The sequence below is a fragment of the Camarhynchus parvulus genome, chromosome 2 (genome assembly GCF_901933205.1).
Source record: "Camarhynchus parvulus chromosome 2, STF_HiC, whole genome shotgun sequence".
In the NCBI taxonomy this organism is placed as follows: domain Eukaryota; kingdom Metazoa; phylum Chordata; class Aves; order Passeriformes; family Thraupidae; genus Camarhynchus; species Camarhynchus parvulus.
In genome coordinates, this window is record NC_044572.1 from 125798351 (window position 1) to 125821604 (window position 23254).

A 23254-nucleotide genomic window follows, 5' to 3' on the forward strand; every position below is an offset into this window, starting at 1 on the left:
GTTGTTTGAGACAATGACATCTTTAAAATAAAAAAAAAATAAAAAAAAGAAAAGAAAGGCAGAGGGGGTTTTTTTCAGTGCTTTTAGGTGCAAATGCTGCCAAAATTGTCTGCAAGGACCCATGCTGCCTTTCAGCTAGATGTTTCCTTGGCAGCAGAGTCGATGTAACAGACAATGTGAACTTTCCTCATTTATTTCCATGCAAAGTCAGCCAGATCCGCTTTAACACTTTTCATTAGCAGTTTAGGATGGGCTGGCTGATCACAAACCGAGGCAGATGGCAAATGCAAGCAAGCAAGCAAGTTCTGCTGGCCCTGGTACGTGGGAAATAACCTCCAGTTGCAGTTTGAATGGATAGTTGAGTTTGCAGCTTCCCTAACTGCTCCACAAAGGATTGCAAAGATCTCTGTTTACCTATGCCACGATGGAAGCAATATGCAACTCGGTGGCTCGAGCTGTGCTGCCTTTTTGGTTCGCAGCCTGCATCAGGACTGTCTCTAGCAATTATGCTACACTTTAAATACCACCTTGCTTCTATGGACATGAAAAGCATGATGAAAGATGTGCATCTTGGTCTACAATCCCACTGCTTTAATTAAGAATATCACAAAGTCAATTCTCTTACCATATTCCTCAGCCTCTCTTTTAGTTTGCATAATAGGGCATATAGAAATGCTAGGCCAAGAAGGAAGCTGAGAATAAGATATTACACACTGAGAGCCCCTGGGATGTATTAAAAGCATCCCAGTCAACATGGGGCTGGATTCATCCACAAGACTGCTTTCACTGACTGCCAGTTTTAAACAGATTTCCCTTTTAAAAACATGCAAATGAAGTGCTTTCCTCAAAGCCATAAGGGTATTCCACAAAAGCAAAATCCTCCCCAAAAATTATAAAAATGAGGTGAGTACTTTGCCAACAGTTCCCATTTTCCATCATCTGGCTTCCAGCTGGTAGATGGGGTCCAGCAGACAGATCCTCTTCTATCTGCATAGTCCTATGTCCAATGAATGAGTCCTCACAAGCAGCCAGGGCCATTTATGATTTTTTGATCATTTCCCATCTCTTCAATAGCTGAAAGGGATTTTTCTGTTCTTCAGTGCAGCTTTGCATACCATGATAATATTTTCAAGGATACTTTTTATGCATCAGAGGCTGGATATCTGAGAGTTAAGATTTTAGGTACGATCTTGGAGTGACTGGACATGGGACAGGTGCATATCAGCAAGTATAATCCAGGAAGGTTTGGAAAGTTTGAGGACAGAGGATGTTCTAGCAGCACAAAATGCACTTACTGATAAGGGAAAGACTGGTTTCTTTTTAAATACTGAAAATGTTGTGGTTTAGTGACAGAAAGTATTATTTGTGTTAATTGATTTCTGAATTAAATTGGATTTCAGGGAAAATGAAGAAATTAAAAGAAGCAATCATTATTCAATATGCCTGCAACTTCCAAAGCTCCTTGAAATATTGTCCTGGCATCTTTATCACTGTGTAATATTATAAATGCAATAGTTGGGTTTTGTCATATTTTATAATATTGCTAATTCTCTCATTTTGCACTCAGTTTCAATTTAAAATTGAAGTTGTACTTCCTTAACCTTATAATTGTATATAAACAAGGCTGCAATTCCACAGTCTCAGTCTCTTTGTCCTGTAAACAAGATATGACAGAGGCCCATAAAATATGAATGGAATAGATAAAATAATTAGAAAATTACTTCCTTACAATATGGGCATCCATCTGTCTAAAAAAAAAAAATCAGAAAGAAGAAGCCTTTCACGTCTGCTTAAACTACAGGACATATTGTCACAGGATGTTGTGGATACCAAATGCTTACGTGAGTTCAAAAAGAGATTACACCGATTAATGAAAGGAAATCCCTCACAGGCTACTAAACACAAAAATATGGCCTGTGCCTCAGAAATTCAATGAGCCACAGATTACTGGAAGCTAAGAGGGAATATGCTGGGGTTTTACTGCCATATGTTTACCCTGCTCTTATTCTCTTCTTTAGGTATCTGTTAATAGCTATTAACTGGAAATAGGATATTTTGTAGGATAACCTTTGATCTGAACCCACTTTTGCAATTCTCTATTTACAAGCACATACGCAAGTACTATAAAATAAAAATTCAAATAAGATATTAATCTTCTACATAGTTATCGTAGTGCAGAACTAGAAAATAAGCATTTGACAACTGGAAGGTCACACTGCTTGGTTACAGATCAAATTTGATGTTGATAATTGCTTATTAAAAAAACATACATAATCAATCAAGAGCACTATGCTTTATGAAATTAAAGCCATGTTAACATTGTAATACAGAGCTTCCTTTGATCTGAAATGCTTGGCTTCCTTTATATCAAGCCACAGCATGAGCACTGTTCAAGACACAGAGCTCCCTTAGGAGATGGTTTTCACAACTCTACTGGTTCATATTTCCAATAGCATATATCTCCTGCACTGTGTCAACCAAACTGGCAGCCAAAAGAAATTTACTACAAGTTGATCTATGCAGTTCAGAGATCAGGATTTTCATAAATTTTTCTTGGCTGCCAGCACAGTGCCCATAGCAGAATCTACACACTAACTGGAGTCCAAGTGCATTACATGAGATGCTGTATTTGCATCAGCTCCAAGAAGCTTTTACTTGGCAACCTACAAACAGCATGGTACAAAGTGGCAGATTTCTTTGCTTGTTTTCTAGTTATTGCCTGAAAACTTGAATAATTTTTTGAATGCTGGAGAATTAACAAAAAAATAAACAAAACAGAATTATTAAATTTTTAAGTTTGTTTTCCCAAAGACAGAGCTTTATGTATACACAAGTTACAAATATCCCACATGTATGTAAGTAGTTAGCAGAAATATTCTCCTTACATGTCACTGTACTATTACTTCTGTAAGGCAGTTCCACTTGTTATTTATCATATTTTCTTTGATGGAAGAACTATTTTCTGCAGAATTTCAATATGGTAGACTATCTACCTTGATAAATTTGCTACAGAGGTAAAAAACAATGTATTTTAGTTTGACTTCTATTTCTCTTGATGATATGAAGATAACAGTATCAAATTACCACTACTGATCTACTGTGTTTATCTACACTTAGTTTTTTGCCAAATATTTTCTGCTGCTGGAAGACACAGTTCTGTGGTCACATTTTATCCAGTAATTGGTACATTACATATCATGTCTAATGTGCTTGAAAACTAAGCTCCCAAGAAATCCTTGTTTTCCCCAAGCACTTCTAAATCTTGCCCTTTTTTAAAAAGCTGCACTTGTGCAAGTAGGTCAATCTTAAATTAATCTAGTTAAATGTAGTGCACTCTCAATTTAAACTGGTTTAACACTCCCTTAAATAGGTTTAGATGTATTCAGTAATATCCCAGAAAAAAAAAAACCTGCTTTAAAAAAGGTTTAAACTAACTTAAGTACATGTAGACAGACAAATGTGAAATCAATTTTGATAAACCAGTGCAATAAGGCTAATAAGATGGCCCTTTCAGTTCTGGTACAGAAAAATAGGATGTAAGACAGGATTTTTCTTCAAGCTACTAGAAAATTTACAGAGACAGTACCTATCCCAGATGCTCCCTGGCAGTGACTTTGAAATTCATCACAGTCATTTGAAATATTGCCATTGAAGAAAATACTTTGAAAAAGATTATTGTTGAGAGTTTTGACAGTAAAATATCTCCAAAGTACTCACTCCTAGGAGGAAGTCATTGTCACTTTCTGGATTTAGATGCATCATTCATTGTCCATAATTTTTAAGTTTAAAAACAATGAGGGGGCATATATCACCTAAATGGATTAGAGCAATGGGAACAAGGAAATCCCTCCCTAGCTTCAAGGCTGGTATATTAAGATTTCTTCCTCTTATTTTTTTATTCACTTTTTTTGTCTATTTGTTTGTTTTATTTACAGTTTTTAAGTTCAAAAGAAAATAAAGATTTAAATTTTTTCCCAATAAGTGATGACTTTTCAGATATCTACTTACGTAACATGATTTCCATTTCCTGTTTGTCCCTTTACCTTTTTACATTTTAAGTGCACATAGTGTGAAATATTTTCCTGTAAAATCCTATCAATTTTGATTTGCTGTTCCTGAACACTGTTTGTTCTTCTGCTGTATTTGCCAAGCACTACCAGAATAACCTGAGTTTTAATTGAGACTGCCTAGGAGCACAAGATACTTTGTAAGGTTCATGAAGAAATCATCCTGTTCCAAATAATTTAAGAAGATAAGGCTCTTATCTCACCTGAAGTCTAGACAGGCAGATCATAAAGGAAATGGAGTCTACTGTAAGTGAAACAGCCTACTCCCATGGGAACTTGAAAAGTAGTTGTGCTAAATGGGAAACTAGAAGATGAGAACTGACTGAAGGAAGACTACAGTCCAATACACACACTTTGTATAAATTGTTGAAAGAATAGCCTTCCCTTTACTTATTAAATAAAAAAAAAAAGAAAAAAAAAAAACGTGCACCATATTTTATCCTCCATATCTCTCTCATTCCCTGGCAAAAGAAATTCTGTCCTTGTTTCCACTGCTTCCCTGCGATGCTAAGTCTATTGTCCTTCTTTCTGGCAATATTTCTAGGATCACCTGCAGCACCATGGATGGAAATTCAGAGAAAAGCCCTCCACAGCTCAGCTGGAGTTGAGGTACCAGCTGTACTCTTCTTAGAGGGTATTATGAAAGCAAAGAAATACATCCTTGTAGAAAGCCTGCAAGTGTAAAATTGTATGACAGGAGCTTTTTTCCTGAGTGACAGGCCCATTAGTCTCTACTCCTACAAAAGCCTCATTCATTCTTCAGGATGAGGGAGGAGTCAAAGCACAAATCTCTTCAGAGAACACGATTGATAAGAACATACCATTGAAGTGAGAATAAAGGAAAGCAGCAATGAGCTGTGGAGATGATGTATTTCTATTGCAACTGTCTTTGGAGTCTAGAGTAGGATTAAACAAAAGAAAATACAAGGAAATTGACCAAATGTGATAAGAAAAAACCCCACCAAATCAACCAAAAACCTGAAGTATGAAGACACTACAATTAAGTAGTCAGAATAAATTGCTGTAGTAATTAACTATACTCAGAATACTGATTTTGTATATGATTCCTTATTTGGAATGAAAATCACTTTATAGAGACAACAGTTTATGAAAGCATTTCATCAAGTTGCCTGTCTTTTCTGAGGTAGATGGCATATAAACTGCTTTCATTAGAACAGTACAAGGTGAAGAATGAAGCTAGGACTTTTCAAAATGACCTTATTTTTGCATTCTTGCTGCTAAGTAAACAAGTTGCTCTGTGTTTTTGAATCTCTCTGGGATACTGGAATAGGAATCAGAGAAAATCAGCCCCTTGGGGTGAGACTTAGTTTAAAAATAAAAATAAATCATCAAATCTTTTTCCCATTCTATTGGGTTTCAAATAATACTACAAGAAGGTGTCTCTTGGACTATTGGAACAATGAATCTTAAAATTGACACTCGCCTGGGAAAAATGACTCATAGCTAAGATCACATATATATTTTTCAACCTTCTGCTTTTCAGTGTTCTGAGACTCAGCTCAAAATGATAGGAAGCCTAAGAGAGCTGTAAGTCTTTCTTTCCTGTCAATCCCAAATAGTGTGCTCATATTCTTTTTCCCCCTGGAAATTTTTTCCCAGGCACAAAAAAAACCTAAAAAACAAACAAACAAAAAAAAAAACCCCAAACCAAAAAAACAACAGAACAAAACAAAGCCCCAAACAAAAAACAAAACAAAACAAAACAAAACAAAACAAAAAAAACCCCACCAAACAACAACAACCACCACAACAAAACACCCAAACAAAACCAAAAAAAACCTCAAAACCTGCATGATCCTCCAGGATTCCTAGACACAAGCTAATTAGTAAGACAATGAGGAAACCTAGCCTACCTAATAGCTAAAAGTCACCAATCAGACAAACAGGTGCCCTGCATTTTCAGAAGAAATGCACATCTGTTGATGTTTCTAGGGCTACAATGATGGAGAATTTTCTCTGGACAACAACTATGACCTGTGACACAGTTCCTACCATATCAACAATGAAACTGACAGTTGCCAAAATTCTTCAGAGAACTTGCATTGGTAAGATATTTTTATTAATTATCATTTGTTTACAAAAAATCTTCAATTTTTTACTTTTAATATTCCATTTTATCAGGAAAAAAGTATATATAGGCACACCAAAATACATAAGATATTAAATTTTCAGAAAAATTTCCAATCATAACTCTTAAACATTTGTGATATAGATAGCAAACCTTTTTATCATAAAAGTTCAAAGGTCTAAGATATATAAAATCACAGTTCTAGTGATAGCATCAATTTACTTTCCCTTGATTTTTTTCATCACATTCTATTAAAATACATTAATACAAGCAATAGCTTTTGAAAACTGCTCTACAAAACACAAACCTCAAAAGCCCTATAAAGAAATGAGTGCCACTGGGCAATATGAAAATTGCTTAAGTTAAAGAAGAATGAGACAGCCAGAAGTTCATTCACTTTCATGCAAGGTGTGGAACTGCTCCAAAAGAGTTATCCCAATTAAACTGACATCCTGACTTCAACGTACACATGCCTGTAGATTTTCCTGAGTGCTTCAAGCAACAGCTCCAAAACCACTGAACATTGTGTGCAGTGCTGGTCTCTAACCAACATAAAAACCAGACACATAAAATCACCTTCATTTACCCTCACAATGCTGTGACTGACTACCTACCCGAACCGCACAGAGGACTCCCACCAGTGCTCCTTTGAGCTCAACATGTGAAGAAGGCAAACATGATTTGTCCAATGCAAGAATCCATGTAATACCACAGTTTTTGCTCCAGTAAGAATCTAGGGCTTGTTTCACAATAATGAAGTGTCTTGAACCCGTTGCACAACTGAGGACCTTTACAGGGCCTTACACACCTCTTGCTTCAACTGACTCCAGCACAGCAGAAGTATTGCACCAATGAAATAGTCACAACACCATATTTATACTCCTAAAATGCTAAATTAAGGTTTTGTTGCAGACCCTAGGCTACAAATACTGCAACATAAAAAGCTCTGAATTTTTCTTGGAGGATCTCAGGTGAGAAGGGGAAAGAAAAGGAATTAGATAAAGCCTCTCATTATTCACAAATTCAGTGTAACATTGAAATACAACAGTTCTCCACTTCTTGCCATCTCTATAGTCTTTTGTATGCCAGAAACATCCTATTTGTGTATCTCTGAAGAGATGCCTCAAACTTCATGTAACTGGCTTAGAGGGATCTACCAGGACAACTGAAGCTCCTTGGAAACAAAACCTGTCACAGCATCAAACACAGAATACGTCTACAGAAAATCTCTTTGATACTGTTTGGAGAGATGCAAAATTAGACTTAGCTTTTAATTAGCATTCACAGATAACAGCAGTAATTTAGTCACATCACCTTAGAGCCTGGCAATGGCCAGATTTTAGTCGTGAAGAATAAAGTGTATATTTAGTCTTTATTTGTTAAATGATAGGTGTGTAAACTGCACTGCGCAGTCATTCATTTGACTGTTGGGAATGTGCTACTTAACTAGATTTGGCATGTTAAAATCAAAAATTCCAAAAGGCATTCAAAAGTTTTTGGGAAACACCAATTCCGCTCTTGGAATGGCATCTTTAAGATTTGCCTTTAAATCCTGCCATTGCATCATCAAAGATGCAAACTGAAGACTAGGTTTTATGTCCATTAGTATCCACAGAATTGGTGGATACTTGAAGTAGTTCCTATATCACTGTTAAATATTCCACATTTCCCCTAAACCTAAATAAGTTTGACATGTTAAAAAATGCAAAACTGTAGTTTAGGTAAATATTCACCAGTACAATGTTTGAATGATCATGAAGTTTCCTAATAAGAATTCAATGTTATTCAAGCAAAACATGTTTTCATACTGTATTACAATCAGATAGATACTCTTCTGCCTTGGATTCAAACAGACAGATCAACAAAATATATTTCTAAAGTAATGTTAACCAAGGAAAGAAAACAACGTGACTTTAGGAATAGGGGAACAGGGAAGTAATTCTGTTAGCAGAAAATTCATGCCACTTATCTATTTTGTTTAAAATTAAATCTCTTACCATCATGATTGGGATTTCCCAAAGTCCATGGCTCATCTGAGTCAAAATGAGTGTCTCCCCCAATTCCTGGGCCAGGGAAATATGCATGAGCTAAAAATCCTCCCTCCCCATCAAAGGGAGAACTGTCTCCATGAAAACCTGATGCAAAAATGATTGTAATATCCACGTCTCTCTTGCCATTTTCTAATTCAATGTAAGGAACTTCTTCAAATGTTAGAGGAGTTACATTCTGCCACACATCGAAGGCACGGCGAATGGCTTTACGGGTTTCAGCATCACCTACTTTCGGAGTGACGTTCTTTATGCTGAAAGAAACAGAGAAACATTACATAGATTAATGTAAGAGAGTGGTAAGTGACACTGCTAATAACCATTTTCCCCAAATTATTAGAAGCTTTGTGTTTTTAATAAAACATGCTAGTCTGGCATTATATACATTAGGAAGAGTATTTTTAAACAAGCTGGTGCAAAATCATGGCGTCAATCTGTATAGCCCTTTAAGGTAGAACTTATTATGTTAGCTGGCTTACTCCCAGCAGTACAAAAAGTCTTATATTTAGAAGATTTAAAATATATTAAAATGAAAAATTCTTAACAGTGGGATAACCAGATTAATCAACCACTGACTGTTTACCTCCTGGACTACAATTAGAATCCATCACAGCTAAAGAATGTCATGTTCTTTCTGATCAAAAGAAAAATGTTTTTAGTGAAATGAAATTTTTACTTATTAGTGAGTTCATTAACCAAAGCAGAACTCCATACTGTGACCACCAACCAGTATTCACAAAGCCTCATTGCATTTGCAACTGGATAAATTCCTTATCAGAAACAAAGCCTTTTGACTTTAGTACAGGCTAAGATGTCATTTTATGATCTGATTACATCTGTAAATCTTGCATAACACTGTAGAATCCATCAGAGAAATAATTTTATAGAAGACAATTATAACTCAGGAATATGTATTAAAGAGAAATTTCAGTCTTCACCACTTCTTCAAGTTACATATATATGACAAGGCAAAAAAAATCAGAATTGAAGTTTACTCTCATAGTTAGTAAATTATAGTGAAATTATCTTTAAAAATCTTTATTTTCATTGTTGAATTCAAGAAATGAATGTCAATAATCAATTTCAGACCTATCCAATTTTCTGCATCATTTCCACTCGATTCATATGGGCAGCAAAAACTCTTTTAGATTAGTGTCTGCTCTGAAACTGCTGCAATAAGATTCTCTTTGTTCATTTGACATGTGCTTGACTGAACATCCAGTACAAATTTCAGAAATTGCATAGTTCTAGAGTATATGTAATATTTTTGCCAGTTTACACAGCATGGCACATTAAAGCAGAACAAATATACTTTCATGAATAAACTTTGAATGATTGATTTGTTTGGTACATTAAATGTGCTTGATTATATGGTATTTATGTTTATGTAAATGGAAACAAATCTTCCAAGTGTAATTTTATAGATTTTACTTCATATATACATTTTGTTCATAGCTTTATGTAGAAAACATAAGGATACATATTTGGACTTCCACTCAAAATTATTTTAATGTATTGAGTCCCATAGTGCTGTCTAACCAAAGCATAATTTTTTAGCTGGTATGTATGTTCCAAAGAGATATCAAGTGAAATCATAAGATAGTACACTGTAGAGAATCCACTGTTTTCCCTGATCTTTTGTTCCAAAGGTGATTTAACCAATCCATTCATACTTGTGCCTATTCTATTAATTGCCTGGCTTATATTATTGGTTCTTGTTCTGTTTTTCTCTCTCACATACATGAGCTTCAAAATTTTCCCCCCTATACACAAAGACATTTAAAAGACATTTCTGCACTGAAAAGTCATTATCTTTTTGTTGTCTCTAAGAAATTAAATTTTTGAACTCTTTAAATCTCAGGTTATAAGATATTTTCTCCAGTCAATTGAATATTTTCTGTGGTTTTTATCCAACTTAACCAATTTCTAATGCTCTTTTAAAACTGGCTCTGTCAGAACTATAAAGTACTGCAGTACTGATCTTGCTGTCAGAGAGAAAATACCCTCTGATCTGTAGTCATGACCTTACTCTACATGATGTAAATGTCATGTGATTTAAAGTGTTTCTATCATGCCCCTTCATAATTATTTGGTCATCGGTAAATTTATGGTCAGTGTTGCATTGCATTTTCTGTGATTAAAAACATATTGGACACACTGTACCAACAATCAGCCCTTGCAGAACCTCTCTCTGAAAGCTCCTGCCTTTGAGAATTAGATTTATTTGAGACGTTTTAATTAGCAAGTTCATAAAATGCTGTCTGTGCCCCCTGAGAAAGTACAGCATTTTGGAACATGTCCTGTGACACAAAATCAAAACCTCATCACAGTGGCACACTTATATTGCCACTACCAAAAACTTCCCTGTTGCTGTGCTAAGAATATCCCTTACAAAGGTGGCAGATGTGCTCTCAGTCAGTCCTGCTGTGTGCTCCCTAAGGCACGTGTATTGCCTGAAGCAGAGCTCTGTGCAGGATTAGAGCCTCTGTTATTTGCCATGTATAAGAAATTTGGCAAATGAATCAACAGGCTCCCATAGAAAATAGAGCATGTCTAGAAAAACTGAAATATTGATATAGAAAAAACTCATCTGAAATATATATCTTGGGCTGTGGGTTTTTTTTAATCTATTTGTTTGATTTTTTTTTTTTTTTTTTTTTGTGTATTTAGGAATCTTAGTAATTAGTCAAAGTCTCATTTGGTATTAAGTAAACAGAAGAAGGGTCTTCTGTTATTATATGTGAAATGAGGAAATGGATTGAAATATTGTATTAGTGTTAAATTGAGTAATTAATTAGTCTGAAAGGGTTTGACACAAATATTAAAACTTATCATTTTACATTTTCTTGCTTTTCCAGCACATTGAATTAAGTTTTTATCAGATTACAAATGAGGAATTGAGCCATTGGGCTAGTTTCACACTCCCAAGCTAGAGTAGCCTACCTTTGATAGCAGATATTTTCCATGGGATTCTGCTATTGACTTACTTTTGAAATAGCATTGTACATCTCCAGATTCATTGTAAAGTAATATCTTTTTTCAAAGCATATTTTCTGTATTAAAACCAGAGAGATTTCTGGCTTCCAAACCAACATTCTGGAGTGGGCAAGGTTATGCTGAAAAGTGTAGCTTGAAAGAGAAATTACTTAAATCAGCAGTTATTCCTATACAAGAGTATTTATAGGAAACAACTGTCCACTTTTAATGTGTTAAACACAATCCAGGTTCAATCCTAAAAGAGCTACACAAACATTGAAATTGTCTTGCTGGGAACTTTGCTTAAAATAATTCACCAGTGCAGATATCTGAAACCCAAGTTATGTTACATTTCTTTCATGTTGTTTACCATACAAACTCCAAGGGGGAAGTACAATAAAATCAGTCCATAAAGACAGTCTGTCAATTAACAGAGGTACTAGAATTCATCTTTTACAAGTCCTCAGTTTAGACTTATGATTGCAATAGCAAATAATGTCTCATATGAACCCTTTTCCTATTTAGATCCACAACTTAAATCCAGCAATCACCTGAAATAGTGGTAACTCCCACAGGAGTAAAACAAAAAAGACAGGAATTGGGTATCTTACACTCACCATGTCCAGATAATGGAACTCACAGAGAAGTAAGTGTAGGATGTGACAACTCAGAACCACTCTTATTGCAAGGTGAAAGCATAGCAAGACAAAGCCCTTCATAATAAAAATCCATCTTTTTTCTAAGTATTGCTTTCCTAAACTCAATGTCTAGTGATCGTTTCAAAGCAAAGCTCAGATGAGAGAAAGATCCAAAGCTGACCTTGACCATAGTGGCAGTGCAATTTTATAAGGAAGTTAAAGATCCTGTAATTACTAAAAAAAAAAGGCAATTTATAAGATAAAACATTTATTCTCATGCCATCTTTTATGAACTAATAAACTGAGTGGTACTTTTTATAAATTTTGAGAGCTGTTATTTTTAGACAACCACAGCCATGTATCAATCGATTATGCTTTTTTGTGGTTATCATTGGTTTTGCAAAATCAACCTGATTGTTGCATCAAGAATTATAACTTTAAAATACATGTCTTCCACAAGAACAATTAGATTTTATCATTGATATGCACTTTTCACGTTCATGTACTATTTCTACAGCTGCCTGAGAAGTCTTGTTTTGAGAGTATTATTCTAGAATCCTGAGTCCTATTGATTTCAAAAAATCTTTGGGTTTTCCTTCCCTTCCCACTCCTTTCCCAGAATATCCTAAAAGAAAAATTATACATGTTTCACTGACATATTTTTGGCTGCATCAGCTTCAGGAGCCTTGCAAGATTGTCAGGATATACCTCACTTGACTGTGTAAAATCTGTAATTTGAAATTTAAATAGATGAAAGAGCAGGAGTTTCAATTGAGTAGGTAAAAAGTTGCAGTCAATAATCTGTTTGAAGTAAGCTAGTTAAGATCTGTGCCCGATATGAAACTGTTCAAGTAAAATGAATTGAAACATACATTAAATTTGAATAAGTTATTGACACAACCTTTTTATTGTCATTGATGTAAATCAAACCTAAACTGAAGCAAAACTTTGGAGGTGTGTTTGTTGCTTTCATGATTTTTTGGGTTGGTGGGTTGGTTTGGTTTTTTTTTGGTTGGTTGGTTGGTTGTTTTTTAATCACACTATAACTTTTATTGAAAGCAATAAACTACCTCTGGCCAAAAACATATTTCACTTTGCACCATAATTTCTCTAGAAGTTGGTTTCTATGAAGTTGCTTCACTAATCTCTCACTCACGTAAGGTTTTTTAGCGTCAACTTTTTTCCATTTTCAGTTTGCTGACTCTTTGTAGCTATAGACTAAGAGTGCTACCTTGGTTCATATAGCTCTTGCTCACATTGATTAAACCTAAACCAGAACCACTGCTTTTGATTTTCTGTGGGTTTGATTTTCAACCTACTGCTGCCATGACTGAAAGAGTTGATAATTATCTTGTCTCTTCATTTTCATGGATAACATTCTCCTCAACATTCATTAAAAGAAGATGAAATGTGAAAGAGATTTCTGAGACAAAACCCCAACATTAGTAAAATACTTGATGGCCAAATGTTTTTATAGGAAAGCTATTTTAAGAAATCTGATGTCATAATATGCTGCAAGGTAATCTAAAATCCATAACATGCAACATAAACATGGAATGTGCTCTAAATATTACTTTGTATTAATACATTCAAAAAAATTTTGCTACTATGAATCAACAGTATTTCCAAAGTTTTTTCTTAATCCAGTATTTCCTTATTTTTAAGTGGATTTGAAATATCCAAAAAGAAATTCTCTCTCCATATCCTACACAATACGGACCATTTAGACTATAGAAATTGCATAGTCTATTGCTAACAAGCCAGATAAGAATTTCATTGTATACTGAAGCTCCCAGCTAGCCTTCATTCATTTATCTGAACAGCATAAAGTTAGACCTGTCCAAATCTTTCATTTTCTTTCAGAAATGAAATCTAGGATATATCTAATTTGTAAAAGAAAAATGAAAATTATCTGGGGCTTGACCCATTGTCCACTGAAGTCAAGAAAAAGATGAAATTATTTATAGTGGTTTTGGGATGAAGATATTGACTATCTACAGCTAAGTTTCCTGCACCAATTAAATTATTAAATATTGCTGATTGATTAAACTTGCTTTTTTCCTTACTTAAGCAAGAAAAAATAAATCAGAGTTGCTTTTCAATTATTATTTTATTTTAAATCATTACAAGTTCTAACTCATGGTTATAAATCAAGACAAATCTTTTATTTTTACAGAATAGTCTCCAATTTTACATTCAAAAGTATTTTGCAGATAGAATAATCTGAGCAGTTGAGAAATGACTGACTGCTGGAGTTCAGATTATGAATATTATGCACAGAATTCTGATGAGGACGGCTTCATAGTCAACATTTCTCTGTCTAAATTGGACATATAAACATTTATACTCTATTTTTATAAAAGTGATAACTTTATTGATTCACAGTGTTGCTCCTTCTTTAAAGTACTGGATTATTTACTTTTCTAGCAAAAGAGGTGACTATATTTTTGAGAATCATATGTTCCTTCATAAATACCCCCTTAAAATTTTTTAAAAAACTTTAATTTTTAAAAACCCATTCATAGCTTTCTTAAATTTCTTCTCTGATTCTGTACAGTGTTCAGAGATTGTTGTGTAACCTTGCACAGCCTAAAATACCAAAGAAAGATTAAGACTTTATCATTAAGATCTCTGTAGCTTTTTCTGTAATGGAATTGTAATTTTCTTGTACCCTAGATGTTTACTTTCATCCCTATACTCTTCTGGTTGGTAGAAAGTTTCAAATACTTACTTTCTGTTTCTCTCTTTGTAAAAGGCATGTTATTCCATGACATGTGTACTAATAATGTTCACAAGGTTTATCAGCATGAACTATACCAGGCAGAAAAACACTGTAAACTGGGTAATTTCATCGGAAACAGAAATTCTAGCAATCATCACACATCAGTTCAAATAAGAAAGATGCATTCCCTGAGGGACAGCAAGCATAATTAATGCAGCCCATTGCACATTCCATGCTGATGTTTCCAATGCTGGAAATCTGTATTTTGGTTCTGTATTTTCTGTCTGTAAACACATTACATTCTAAGAATAAATATCACCTAAATCCAAAATTTAATTTGTTGTGAAAAGGACATTATAAATGTCCAAAATGTAATATGGGGAAAAAATACATAATTAATGTAACTTCTAATTATAATTGTAATTTTAAGTTGCTTCTTTGAATCTCCATCTTGAAATATTGCAGAGCTGTTTCAGGTGGAAAAACTACACATTGAAAATATGGAAATGTTCCAGGGCAAGGACAGGTGGGAGCTTGCTTTTGGGAGTATTTATTGTAGGTTTCCAAAAAATTGTAAGCTGTAGCATGCACTGAAATAAAGGAGAAATTGCTCTTTCTGTGGAGGAATTAGTAAAGCGGCTTAGCAAGAACACTTCAGACTGCAAGGTTCAACTGGCCAGGATGGCACAGAATGCAGCTGGAAACCTGCAGGCTATAAAGAGACTGAGGAGTGGCACAGAGAAAAACGGATAAATGATACTAGAGATATGATTAAAATTTTAGGAAACAAAGCAGGTTAAAATGTCATTAATTTAACATGTCATAAACCTGTAAGCAGGGAATTGGTGAGAAGCGTGAAAAGAATCTTAGTTCTTTTTTTTTTGTCTTTATTTGCTTTGGGTTATTTTCTAATTCAAAAATATAATATAACATATTTTTTTTATTCTAATAAAATTTAGGGTTTCTATTTTAAATGTATTTTGTACTGTAATTCGCTGGAAAATTCACTTCAAAGCTCTGTTTGACTGGAGGTCTTATCAAAGTGTGAGAGAGAGCTTTTTCGAAGAGGGGAGGCAGGACATAAAGAACTGCTATAAATTCTTCAAAGTGAGAAAGATTACTAGATAGTTGTCACTTAGTTTAATACTGGACACCTTCATTTGTTATTTGGATTAATGCCTTGGGTGACAGTCCAGAAGATATACAAGGGGTAGGATTTAGACTGTTGTAAAAAATCCTGTAATGAAATAGGGAATCAGACTCTGTACAAATCAGAGTGGTAGAAAACCACACATATGAGTAGATGCCTCTTAAGTATGCACATACTGTATTTAAATTCTAAAACGCAAATAGATATAAAGTGCTGTAGGTGGGCATTTTTATTCTAACCAACTATAAATTACATTTACATTAACAATAAAGGACTTTAGCCAATGCAACATACCAACCCCAAGCTGTCTATTGCTTGATGTTATATCAGAATGTAATGTCTTAAACTAGAATTCTCTAATTCAGTTGTAAACCACAGTAGTGACACAGGGCTACTAATGAAACTATATCTTCACCAGGGTATGAGGAACAGTCTATATGACAATTATGGCTTATGAAGTTTAAATTTCATACTTGTATGGGTTCATGAATAATGGCACCAGAGAATGAATTTTAAAACTATTTTATCCCTCAGAACTTACCCCTGTTAGGTATTACAGGAATCCATGTTGAGGCTGTGTAAATTTTCCAACAGTTTGTATTGGAATCCTTGGTTTGCTGACAGATTATGAATTTTATATTATATACATGATGACACTTTCTCTGGTTGACAGAGCTCTAGTGAGTACATCTAGAAAGTTTCCATCTAACTTTCCCTTCAAGGCCTCAGTTTTGACAGCAGGCACACTGTGCTAACTATGTGCCAGACTCAGGAGTTATACAGATGTACTGCCCTGCACACACTCCTATGCCCATTATCACCTAGACTGGAAATGGTTGGGTCAGTGACTCATCAAATTACAATTTAATTAATTTGTACTTAGAACAGACCCATAGGCATCTACATTTTGCAGACACTGACTCCTTTCAATACCCTATTTTACATATTTAAATTAGAAATCTGAGTTTCATTACATACTCCCAGATTCAGAGCATTATTCCCTGAGCAGTTGCCAAGAAAGTTGAAAGGTAACCCTAAGGTATTTAATTGATGCTGTAAGCTTTGTAGAATTTACTGGCTACTAAAAACATGCAATTTTAATCCAAGAAAACAACTTAGTTCCTATGCAGCACATACTTCTAGGAGGTATCCATTGTAGCACTTTTATATCATACAGTAATAATAAATTCCTCAAAGTATTGAAAAACATTCAGGAACTTATATTTACTTTAAATGGAAAGTCATCACTTTTAGTGACATCTTTATGCCTAAAGGAATATCTTTGGTACCTGTAAGTGATATGTTTGTGTTGCCATTTCTGTCCTGTTAACGCGTAGCGTTTCCGACGAATGTTAAATTTGGAGCTACCTCTTGTTTGGTCAGGCACACCACATCGAGGTTTCTTCATCCAGCTGCAAGAAACAGCACCACACATTTAAAGCAACATGGAAGAAAAATCATAGCCACTGCATCCCTAATAAAAACATGTAATTATCTGTATATATAATTTTATAGAACATAATAAACTAATAAATACAAAAGACTGTTGGCATTCTTTTAATTCAAGATACTGAAATTGCTACCTTTTTGATACTACCAAGTTCTTCTATCTTACTCTTTTTCCACACATGAGAAGTACCTCATTGTAACTGTAAGCTCCTAATGGAGATATTTAACTCAGGAATTATTGCCTAACAATATTTATTGTTCTGCACAAAATCAAGCTGAAAAATTTAAATCACATGCAATAAAAAATATGATTTCAGCACCACCAGATTTCCCAGATAAAGCTGTATTTCTACAATGCCTTCAATATTTTCTTGTTTTCCAATATTTAAAAAAAATGAAATTAGCCAGCATTTCAAACATATTATAATTTAGATGATATCTAATTCAAAAGTATAGTTTCCACAGCAAATATCCTTGAACTGTTTCTCACTTGTAGTGTAAGGCACTATTCAGTTCAAAGAAAATACAGCTATAAAGTCATTATTTTATGAGTTGAATGGCTGCAGGACAATTTACCATCAGGAAGAGAGTAAGGCTAAAGTCTTTTACTGCATAAGTAAAAGACAAATCTCCTCTGTTACTTTTTCTAGCTTAATGTATTTCTATCATGCCAAACAATTACTTATGTAAAAGCTACAGTTTTCCAATGGCATTTAACAGAAGAGTAGTCATACCCTACATTCAGGCTTTCATGGACAAATTTCTGATCATTAAATTGGCATTGTTTGGTAAATAAATGTACACACAGCAGCTGTATATATGCGTGATTGGATGACAGGAAAGTAATTTCAAATGTCATCTCAGAAAGTAGATTCCCTTTAAAACATGCACAGGTAATAAAAAAACTCCAAAAAAGCAAACAGTCAATCATCAGCCTCACTTATTTTGATAAATGTGTAAGACATAGTTTAAAAGTACAGTTACACTTGTAATACTTCATATATGCAGTAGCTATAGGTATATAGCAAACTGTTTTTCAAAGGCACAAATAGGTGTTAAGCTCACCAGCCTGCGGGAAAGTACAAAATTTTCTTGATCATACCAAGATGGGACTGCATCCCACTAGCACTGATAAGAGCCTACAAAAACTGATGTGAGACAAATCTATTGAGTAGTACAGGTCAGGAACTAAAAACTCATAAATTTAACTGCTTTAACTGGAGATATCAAGCTCACAATAGCCTGTTTCTAATAAGAAACATGGAATCATTTGTTTTAATTTCTAGTCGGAATACTTATGCATGGCACATAAAACAGCTGATGTACAAGGAAAACAATGTTATTTCCCTAGTGCCTGCAAAGACTGTACTGCAAAAATCTAAAAACCCTTATCCCACCAGCATTTGCTGAAACACCCTGAAACTTTACTTCAGGTTCCTTTGATTTTTGAAATAAAATAACAATGCAGCAAAGTAGACATTAGGGATGTTTGGCATGAAATATTACTGAAAAGTTTAACTTGCTCTAATAATGAAAGAAAATGAAGGAAAGAAGTAGACCTCTGTTACAGACCAAAGGGCAATAATATTCTTTTATTAAAATTATATGTTTACACTTCATGAGACTGAAATTGGCTCAGACCTTCAAAAACTTTTAGACACATTGTTAGTAGTACTTTTTAATAAGGGTATATAGAAATTATGTTGTTGAAACGGAACATAGACATTGCAGAAAAAGATGCAAACCTAACAAAGATTGGTGTTCTCACCTTAAGGTGATATCCCTACATCAAGAGCAAGAAGCAAGGAATAAAGCAAAACCAAATAACTATTATATTTTGTTAGAAACACTGCACAAAGATACTGTACAAAATATACATATATAATATATCACTAATAGTTGTATCATTTCAAGGGCAGTGACTTAAAAGTCATTGAATTAGCTCTTTCCCTTCTCCAAAAGTTTACATTACTTAGCTTAACTGATGGAGACCTATTTTAATAACAGGGTTTGCTCACTAGCAAGCTAGGGGCAGATAAGACTAAATATTCTACGTTCTGAATTTAAAAATTCATCTTCAAAGCCATGGAAATAATTTTTAAGCCAAAAGATTCAATAATCTTACAGAAAATCTTGTTAATGTAAAATTTTTTCACACTTTACAATTAATAGTAAAAGTCAAGAACAGTAAGTAATGTGGATTCAAAAGTCACCATCGTATTATCTTACTGGAACTACTGACAATCTTTTTTTAACAAAACAAAACATGGCCCAAAATAACATGTTATGAAATTCAAGCAGTCACAATTTGTTCCTGCATTAATTTTGAAGTAGTATGTACCTATCAAGGACATCATGTTTGTACCCTTATTGGCTTGGACAGAGAGGGGATGCTCCAAGTTGTCATGCTGTCTGGACCACTAATGTTCTTACTATTGTTACATGAGGTCTGGGACTGTAGTTCACGCAACATAAATCCAAATATAAATCAAATGGAAGTCATTGCAGGCGTGGTTCAGTAGCTTTTGGGAAATTATCTTCATGTAAAATTTAAGGAAAGATGCAATTTGCAGCTGAAGATTTGGAACATCACCAAATCTATCACCTAGATCTTAGCTGAGCTAAGTTTAGATGTCGAATTTTAAACAAACCAGTGCATGACTAGTATGGGAGCTCAGTATTTTCCAGCACAGAAATGAGGCAAAATGTTAACAACTTCAGACACATAAATTTTCCTTAGATTTCTATAAAATTTTAATTTATTTTTCAACAGTAATTGTTCTGACACACACTGGGAGGAAGACTTCTCTTAGTAATTATCATTAATGCTCATGACATTCCAGATACTTAGCACATAATATGGTCTTCCCTTGGGGGAATTGACAAATAAAACATAGATTTCTATGTTCTTCCAAATATAGATTCTTCTAATGTGATATGATCAAGGTCTTCCATGTTCATGATTGTTTGTTGGAGTTTAATTTTTTGACATGTTTTTGAAAGGTTTTGAAATATGCTTCATTTTTAAAAGGTGCATACAAGTAATGATTTTGCCTCTCTTTCATCACTTTGTTTTTGAACTTTGAGAAATCTTTTCTGCAGCAGCCCTTCAAAATTAATATTTTATAAGTACTCAATAAAGAGGCTTAATTGTGACTAATGTTCTCTATCTGTACACCGTGTCACATCACATTTCTCTAACTCCATTAGTTTGAATCTTAAGGAACTATATATGTCAAGAAAATTTAAATATTTTAGACTCACAGCAAATCTAGAAAGATTAAAAGAAAAATATGCAGCAAAACTGTGATGCTCTTCCAGTAGAGATGAAACTGAACTTCTGTTTCAAGCCAGTTGCCTAACCATATTTTGTTTTTGTTTTCTAGGAGGATAAATCTCTTTCTGTCTCTTATTTTTCTTAAGCCTTCAAGAAAAAAATTTACCCTCACAGAATCAGAACATTAAAAATTATAAATTTGGTTGAAGGCCCAAACTGCTTTATCCCTTATCAAAATTGCTACTAAGGTTGCACAATTGTTCTGTTGTTGTTGTTGGGCTTTGGGGGTTATTTGGGACAGAGTTATAGCAAAAAAGGAAACTAAAAGAGAAGGTTCAGCTTGAGTTACTGCAACTCAACTTAGTGGCTGGACGAATTATAGATGTCTATTTAAGAAAACTACTGAATTATACCCTTAAACTTCTAGTGAGGATAAGACATCCCTATGAATGTCTTTCAAAGCATCTTTGCTTATGTAGCCTGCTATTACAGGACTTTATTGACACTCAGTAAGTAATAAGACAGTCAAAGAGTGATGTAAGATATTGTATTTCAGCCCTGATGATTCCTTTTTAAGACTTCTCGTTGGATATTTGCTGGGGGTACAGACCTTATGTATACTTTTGTACAAAATATTTACTAATTTACTAAGAAAATAAACCACTGGATCAATTCCAACAGCTCAGAATTTATTTTGTGACTGATAGTTAATATATAAACAGCAGAGGGCATGGTTAGAAGTTCATCTAAGCATTGGAATAAGCATATTTGCCATTTATTTCTAAAGGACAACATTAGAATAAAATGAAAGCTTCGTTATTATTGCACAGATTTAGTCAGCATCCTATACATGACCATTCCACCTGTATATCAGGAAGTTTGCAGTCTACTCTTCAAAAGTGCAAAACAAGTCTTGGGAATATGTATAGCAGTTTTAAGAGAAGACAGCAACTAGGCTTTTTCTACAATGTTTCTTTTAGGGATGCAGAAGACCAGGAATGCCAACAGTGGGTCCAGTTTTAGAAACGTCTGTTTTTCATGAAACATTGACTGTGTTTGGTAATATATAAGTGACATACAGAAAATACTGTGGCACTCCATGCAAACATTAGACAGTATTTTCATTGGGTTAGCCATTCTCATGGTACTTGTATTCAGAACCTCCCCCACATTTCTACACCATTATAAGGATATCTTTTCCTAGCACTCACTCTTCCCTGGAAGAGTGAGTATCATTGGAAAGTATGTATCATTCTTTCCAAGACACTTGAGAAAAAAAAAATAGCAAAACCAAGTGAATGCTGAGTAGTAGGGAGAGGATGAACACTGTTCATATTTATGCATACCAAAATACTCATTGAGGGATTATCTTTTTTCAGAGCAGCAAAATCCCCCCAAGAGACATTTGATGGTGCTGCTGCCGTAGGACATTGCTTCTTTGTTAATTCCACCAAAGTTAGTTCCTATGAAGTTGTTACTATAACTTTTTAAAATTGTTTGTCCTTCTGAAGACAAAGAGGCACGTCATAATCTCTTCTCAAGATGTGTCAAAGAAGCAGGTAAATCCTCTAGCATAAGATGAGAACATATTTTTAATGAGGTTCCTGCTTTATTTATTATTTGGAACACCAGCACTGTTAATTATTACAGCATATTAATCCCAGAGAAACAAATTACAAACTGTCACATATTTCTGACCTAAAGAGTATATATACTTTCTGTGTAAATGAAAGGGAAAAAAATTCAAAAATTTACAAAATAATGCCACAAATGAACAACTGAAAAACAATCTACCCTTTATTATGCAGTCATATCTCCATGAATATTCAGTGATGTGAACTGATGGTACCTTGAGGCCAGAATTTAGTTAAAAATCAGGTTTTTATTGCTTTGCTTTTTCAACACCAATATAAGAGTGACAAGCCTTCAAGAGTCAGTTCTGTTCCTAATTAGACTCAAGTTAGTGTGACTCCAAATATCTAAGTAAATGAAGCATTTATCCAGAATGGGTTACATGTATCTAAGAATTGCAATATATTAATGTATCTTTCTGTGTAGAAGAAAATCATGCATCAAAAGATCTCAATATTCACCACTTTACAAGACTCAATATTCACCACTTTAAAAGATTAATATTTTGGATTGCTGCACAGATGGATTTCTTCATCTCTTAAATTGCAGAAGTGTAGAAAACTTTGCTGGACAAAATGCCAAATTAGCAACATTAACCATCTCCATTTGAGTTTAGAATTTTGGGTTGGTTTGGTTTTTTTTTTTAATTCTCCAGCTCATACTATAAATTGAGATGGCCTCTGCTTTTCCTCAGGTTACCCCTTTCTGTCTCTTTTGTGCTGCTGTGAACAGACTATTTTAGTGGAATATATTGTCTCTGACAAAGCTGCTACTAACATGTCTCGAAAAGGGTCCTGGTTACTGGCAGCACTCTCTCCTCAAAGATCAGTCACTGAAGCTCTATGAAGAGCACAGACTGCTCACCCTGCAGAGGACCATAAACATGCTTTGAGCATGTCTCTCTCACAAGGCATTTACTGCTATTGCACTGCATGGTCTGTGGTCCTTTAAATTCCTAAACTGAGGGATGTGTGATCAACTCACCTCCCCTGAGGCCAGCCACAAAATCTGCTTTGTTTTATTGCTTTTCAATGCAATAGAGTACGTGTCAGTGGAATAAAATGATTTTTCCAATCCTGCCAGCATTTTGTGTAGTCTCTTCCCTAAACTCTAAACGATAGAAAAATCATTAATGTCATCTACTTTACCATAAAAGAATAACAAAAGATGACACATCAGGTTGGGGGTCATAAATGGGAAATGAAG

The 23254-nt window shown here is 34.3% G+C and overlaps 1 protein-coding gene across 1 annotated transcript in view; it reads right to left on the reverse strand.

Moving 5' to 3' along the window:
* The window catches only part of MMP16 (matrix metallopeptidase 16), a 163636-nt gene that overhangs the window by 58668 nt on the left and 81714 nt on the right, over window positions 1–23254 (reverse strand). The window contains exons 3-4 of the mRNA XM_030970356.1: window positions 16980–17102; window positions 8154–8458 (exon numbers count right to left, since the gene is read on the reverse strand). Of these exons, the coding sequence (XP_030826216.1) occupies window positions 8154–8458; window positions 16980–17102 (428 nt within the window). The remainder of the gene's footprint in view (window positions 1–8153; window positions 8459–16979; window positions 17103–23254) is intronic.